General features: G+C 46.6%; 1 protein-coding gene across 2 annotated transcripts; it reads right to left on the minus strand.

Annotated features, from left to right (window-relative positions):
- Nucleotides 1-2,191: 2,191 nt before the first annotated feature.
- SS18L2 (SS18 like 2) lies at nucleotides 2,192-6,080 on the minus strand. Of its 2 annotated transcripts, none has more exons than XM_036738789.1 (3): nucleotides 5,942-6,080; nucleotides 3,400-3,476; nucleotides 2,192-2,701 (listed from the first exon to the last, which is right to left on the minus strand). In XM_036738789.1, exons 1-3 carry the CDS (start codon nucleotides 6,008-6,010, stop codon nucleotides 2,614-2,616), a joined length of 234 nt encoding a protein of 77 aa, XP_036594684.1. In that variant the 5' UTR covers nucleotides 6,011-6,080; the 3' UTR covers nucleotides 2,192-2,613. The 2 variants fall into 2 exon arrangements, with proteins under 2 accessions (XP_036594684.1, XP_036594683.1); XM_036738788.1 differs by having other exon boundaries at nucleotides 5,546-6,073.
- Between the last annotated feature and the right edge of the window lie 464 nt (nucleotides 6,081-6,544).

Raw genomic sequence — 6,544 nt, forward strand, 5'->3', positions numbered from 1 at the left:
TCCAATATCTCCCCTCTCCTTACTTTGTAGAATTCCTACTAGTCTTTGAAAACCTCATTTAAATGTGACCTTCTCTGTGAAGTTTTCTCTGATAATCACCGAACTGCCTTCTCCTGACTCAGACTTCCTTAGGCTTATACCTTTCTAATAGACATAAGGTCACAGGATCAGCTTAGAATTGAAGGGACCTTAGAGGTCATCCAGTCCGCTTATTGGATAGATAGGAAGGTTGTGACATGAAGATCACATAGGTAGTAAAAGGCAGAGCTAGGTTTTGAGCTCAGGTCCTCAGACTCCACATTCAGCACTTTTTCCACTGTACTACAATTTTTATCATGTATTATTGCATTTTATAGTCATGCACTGGTGTTTCTTTCTCCTAGGGGAATATAAGCTCTGGGAAAAGATGCTGTTTTAGCTGACCTCTGTAGACTCCCAGCGCCGGACATGGTACTTTGCACACATCAGGCACCTGTTTGTTGAATGCATGAATGAATGGCCTGCTTCCTCTATTTCAACTTTTGTAACGACATTTATTCTGCTAGAGGCTCATGTGGCCAATTTGTTATTGCCTTTGCTTGGCTTTCTCTCATTCCTTTAGTTTTTAGGGCACCAGGCCAAATATTGTCAGATTTGTCTTTTTATTGTAACGTCAGATTTATGAACACAAGGTACCTTCCCAGGGGAGTTCAAAATGTTTCAATGATAGTATCTCGTTAATGGCCACAGTGAAAAATGTATCAATAGAAAACCCAGGCAACTTCCCATCCACATTCAAGTGTGTTGGTCAGAAGTTGGAAATAACATTTTTTGTTCACCAGAAAGATGAGGGGTGTCTTAGCAGCTCTAATAATCTACAAGGGCTTGGATAGTAGTTCTTAGCTTTAGAAAATGCAAACATCTGAGGGTGTGGAGGTCATGGCAGCTGGGTAGGAATTTGGGGATCTTCTCTCTTTAGATTACAAAATCACAGAATAACCCCTTCATGTGAGAGGAATCACGTCAGGGAAAAAAGAAAAGGCTTTTAAAAAAGAAATCTTTAAGTAGCCTACTGGTAGACATAAAATTATTCTTGAAAACTCTCAAATGCTTTGTTCTGGTTGTTTTTTCAGTTGATTCTCTTATGTCCTTGTACTGAACTTTTGGGAGCCTCTCAGTTCTAGTACGGCTTGTAATAGAAAATCAGAGCTGGAAAGTTCGCTCTTAAGCTCCACCCAGGGGTCTCCAGGGATATGCAAAGTTTAATAATCAGAGGACTCTGAGGCCACCCAGGCAGTCCTTTTGCTCCAGAAAGCCTTTTAGGTTTACACTGTTTTAATGCAGTAAAGGCCTCGAGAACTAAAATGCTTTCATTAAATTACTTCCACTATTTGACTTGTCACTTGACAACATATATCCTTTTAGGTCAAAAAAGTTATGATTTCTTCAGTGTAGGTCCTTTCTGCGGATGCAGATTTCTTCTACTTTACTTGGAAGAGGGCTTTCTGAGCTGCTGTTACTAAAAAAACCCCACCACCCCTCCATCCCTGGGTGTTGAGTCTCTCCAAACCTAGGAAGGTTGGTCCCTTAGGTTAGTCACTGCAATCATACTTAAGACATTCAGCCAGAGCTTGGGTTCCTTTGACAGAGCCTTTGAGAAGAGAAGAGACCAGAATGAACATATACAGGGTACGTAACTGTAAGAGCTTAAAACAGCCCTAAGACTTTTTGGATAGCCTGTCTAGTGCTTAAAAAATGGTAAAACTATATTTCCTTAAAACCAAACCAGTAATTCAAGTACTCAGACTATTCCTACCTACTCGAGTTAGGTTTTCCTGTGACCACAAGTAGTAGTCCAGAGCATCCCCAGCCAGGATCACAAAAATCTATGTCTGAGGACTTATCAATAACTACGACACATTGCGGTATAGTAGGTATGGCTACCAACACTAGTTTTAGGAATGCAGCCAAGAGTCAACCTCTTGAAGCTTGATTGTCTTATTTCTTGGAGTGGGGAATGGGAAATGATCATACCTATTTCACCCCACGTTGAGAGAAATATACTTTTCACACTTAACATGCTAGAAAAACAGGTCATAATTCTTTAGCTGTGTGAATGGAATGTTTATTGCAAACAAAGTCCTGTACCTTCCAACAGTTTTCAATTTTAGACAAGTGTCATTTCCCTGAGATTTTAAGAAGACAAAGACACTTTCAGAGAACCATTAGCTTTAATAAACAATTGCTGGGAACAATTACATTTATATGTACATACACAACAGGGTACTGCCAGGAAGTGTCATGCCTGCTGTCCCCACTCAGCCTCCTTTATGCTGACAGCCCAAGAAATAAGTTCTGAAAAGGTGTCCTGATGGGTTTATCCCCCTAAAGATGGTAATTCAGAAAAATGATGTGCTGGGTCACAACTACTTAGAGGGATGTGCTGAGTAATGAAAAGTGACATTTAACATCCAGTTGCGCTTAGTATTTTGCTCGAACCCTTCGCCCTTCAAAATGGGCCTGAAGTAGTTTCCCAGGTGCAATTTCAACAATGGCACTGGTGAAAGTCATGGCTCCATTTATATTTGAAGGGGATAAATACTCACAATATGGCAAAAAGCAAGGGCTAATCAATCAATCCTCCGTTTTGGGAGCATTTGCTGGGCTAGCATCTGCGATGGTAGCCAAATAAATGAGATTTCTGTGCAATACATGCTGGTACCTATGGGAGAAAAATCCATAAACAAATCACAGGGTAGAAAGTAGCAGCTAGTTCCTAGAATACATCACACAATAAAAAATAAAGTTCGTAAAACTGGGGAAAAGGCACATTGGAGCTGGCCTGACACATATGGGAGCTGCAAATGGTGGTAACTATGATCTTCTTTAAAGGGAAGCTATATAGCTACCACGTGGGCACAGGGAAGAGTGGAGGGAGCCTCAAAGACCACTTAGTCTAAGTCCCTCATTTTACAGAGGGCACAAACCCAGAGAAGGGAGGTAAGCAGCTCAGCACCACACAGCTGCTAAGTAGCAGAGCTGGGACTGGAATGCCTCTCCCTGGGACAGGTTGAGTTCAGGTTTTTGTCTAAGAAATCCAACTGGTGAAGAAGTTTTATTTGTCACTTACACAAACTGGGATGGGCCTACTGAGGTGGTTGGTCAGGTGCATGAAGAGTTCATTCACTAAAGGGACACTGAATTTGGAGTCAGAGGATATGGAATCCTGGGTGATGTTAGCAAGTGATGACTTTCCACAGCCTTAGTTTCCTTACCTGTAAAACTAGGGGTTTGGCCTAGACAATCTCTAAGATCCCATCTAGATCTAAATCTAGGATCCTATGAGATCTATGATCCTAAAAGTGGTTCCTACTTCCCCACCCTCCTAGCAGTGTCTGATAATACCTAACGGCAACTTACTGTGTGCACTCTGCAGCCCGCCCCTTGTTCTGGTACTCCACGATGCACCGGATCAGCTGGTCATTTTCCTCCAGCAACTGAAAGATATCAGAATCACTGCATTTATATGGGGAATTTCATTCAACAAACAGTGATTAACCACCTACTGTGTGCATGTGCTGGGAGAGGTAACAAAGACAAAAACTGACATGTGAGGAGTACTGTTTATAAGAGTTTGCTAGTCTGGATACAGATAATACAAATTATAAAAAGATTAAATGCTTAGGAGAGGGCAAAAAGGGCAGCTGGTGAGATAAGGGTAAGAGAGTATAAGTAGTTCCTTAAGACCTCTGTGATCTTGGGCAAAGTCACTGATCTCTCTGACCCTGTTTTCTTCTATCTGAAGTAAAGCTGAACTAGCTATCTCCAAGGTCCTGTCCAGCTCTGACTCCTATAATCCTCTAAAAGGTATGTTATTTGGATTGAATTTAGCACAGGTGTGGTGACGATGGCTGTGTGCTGAACCTGAGGTGGCCTGCCTTATTCTTTAATTGGGTCTCACAGTCATGCTCCAATCAGGACACTGACCCGATAGCTTTTAAAAAAGCAGCTTTCTACAGTCTCAAAAAACCCAGAACCTTTAAGCTTCCTCTCCAGTGTGTCAGCTTTGCAGCCATTTAGGGTTTGCTTAGAGGGATCCCTCTTGGTCACGCTGACAAAGTGGCTCATCTCAGTAGCCTTTATTTTTGTTCCTGACTTTACTATGGCAGAGGTATTTAGGTGCTCTCCCTGACCTGTCTTCCTCAAGGCTCTTCACACTTGTGCTACAAGTTCTGATCCCTGGACTTCAGTGACTGTCAAAGGGTTGAGGCCTCCCTTTGCAGAATCATAGATTTAGAGCCAGGAGGCCTTCAGAGCCTGTTTAGGCCAGTCCTCTCCTATTAAAGATGAGGATACTGAGTCTCAGTGAGTGCTCTGTCCAACAGTCACAAAGGTAGAAGATGTGGTAGGGCTGAGACTTGAATCAAGTCATCTGCTTACAAATCCGGCATCCTCCCCACCGCACCCACTACACTTCATCAACGAGATGCATTTAACAAATACATGCTATGTTCAGAGTCTTGTGAATCCCCTAATGGACCTGCTTCCTGTTCTCCAAGGAGACTCTGGTCTACGGATGTGAAGGAATGAAGACAGAAAGAGGCTATCAAACATGGCTATTGAGCTCATAACAGTGCAAAGCTAATGACATATCACAGGTTGGGACCCATGATGTTCATAACAGTGCCAGCGGGCCTTCAGGATTCCCCTGGCTGCCACATGTATTAGGATCTATGCATTTTTATTGCTAACTTCCTCACAGGGCTTCAAGTCCAAGAGGGGCAGGGTCTGACCAGGGATCACAATTCAGACCCATGGCAAATGAGCCAAATATAACATAAAAGGGGGGAAATGGGAGGATAGCGGACTGACTAAAGTTCCTGTGTACAAACCTGTGTTGCCCCTTCACCCCAGATAAGACCTGGTACCCATCCTCATGACCTCAAGAGTCTAATAGGAGAAATAAGACACAAACATGGATGCTTATGCCATCCTATATCACGGGAAAATGATTTAAGGAGCTGAAAATGGTGTATGAGCTCCGAGGTTATTAAGAAAGGGGAGGAAGCAGTGAGAGGAGGCTTCCTGGAAGACGTGGCATTTGAGATGGACTTTGCAGAAGAGATGGAAATTCTACAGTTTCAGAGGAGGTGGGAGGCCGTTCCCAGGCGAGAGGGACAAGCTGAGGCAGAACACAGGAGCAAAGCTGTTGTTGGCTGGAGCCGAGTACCAGTACCCCGATGGGTCTCTGTTCTCATCTTGCCCTCTCCAGCACCTTCCTCCCGCCACCGCCCACCACCCAGTTAGAGCCCTGGGCGCCAGAACCGGCTCGCAATGGTCCGCGGACACGTCTTTTGGCCACAAGCAGCCCCCCACTCGAGGTCCCCGTCTCCCTCCTAGTTCCCTCCTCTCTACTATACTAAACGACCACCAGGTGGGCGGCCCGGTCCTGCCTTTCGGCCTCATTCCCCAGGACTCCAGTGCACGCACTCCTAGGCCTCGGCCTCCCCCGCACCCCACGCTCCCTTCGAGGCTCGGCCCAAGGCTCCCGGCCCCCAGGACGCACTTCCCCTCCAACTGCCCGGAGCTTTAAACGCCCAGCGCCGCACTGAGACTTTGGGGACCCGCCTCTACACGACAGTAAGCTCCTCGCGGGCAGGGGCTCCTGTTTCCTTAGTTTTGGTCTTTCCGCCAGATGGGCCACACAGCAGGCGCTTAATAAAGGCTGTCTCGGGGCCCGGGCTCTGTCTCCAAAGGCCACGGGAGTCCCCACGCTTCCAGAGGCGAAGGAATACTGATTATGGTTGTAGGGACGCGTGGGGAAGGCTGGGCAGGGGGCAGCACGCCAGCGGCCTGAGCCCAGCTCCAAAGCCCCGGCCTCCAGCTGGTGGGCCCGCCGCTGGAGAGGGAAGGAGCCGGGCCAAAGCTCAGCTACTGCAGCCGGCGCATGCGCAGGCCTTACCCGCTGGATGGTCTCCTGGTTAACTTCCGCCTTCCCCCTCATCCGCTCTGGCACAAACGCTACCGACATCCCGTTACCCGAGCCGCAGTCCTCAGGAACTGCCGCGCACGCGCGCGCAGGCACGCACGTAAACACGGACGGGCACGGGGACTCTCTTCCCCGCCCCCCTACATGGCTACGTCAAACTCGGGCTCCAACCAACGGCTGCCTACGGGGGAGGGGGCGCGGGTCTGTTCTGGACGCGCACGGCGCTACTGGCGTCACTGAAGCGCTGATTGGTTTTCAGGTTCCGGCGAGCGTGTGCGCCCTCCTCTGGCGGAGCTAGGTCGTGCTCCTCTGCTGAGAAATAGTGCGGAGTTCTCTTCTTGTGTCTCCCTAGTCTTTTCTTCTCCAAGCTAAGCATTCCTAATTTCTTTCACCTTATCCCCATCTTGAGCATTCTGTTGATTGCGTCCCTAATAATATTTGACACATACAGCCATTTAAGGTCTGCAGAGCCCTTGACATAACTATCTCTCTAGCACGGATGTTCTCCCTTAAATATCAGATCAGATAATGCTTGTAAAGTGCTTAGCTTAGTCCATTGCACATGATAGGTGTTAC

The sequence above is a fragment of the Trichosurus vulpecula genome, chromosome 9 (assembly GCF_011100635.1).
Source record: "Trichosurus vulpecula isolate mTriVul1 chromosome 9, mTriVul1.pri, whole genome shotgun sequence".
Classification (NCBI taxonomy): Eukaryota; Metazoa; Chordata; class Mammalia; order Diprotodontia; family Phalangeridae; genus Trichosurus; species Trichosurus vulpecula.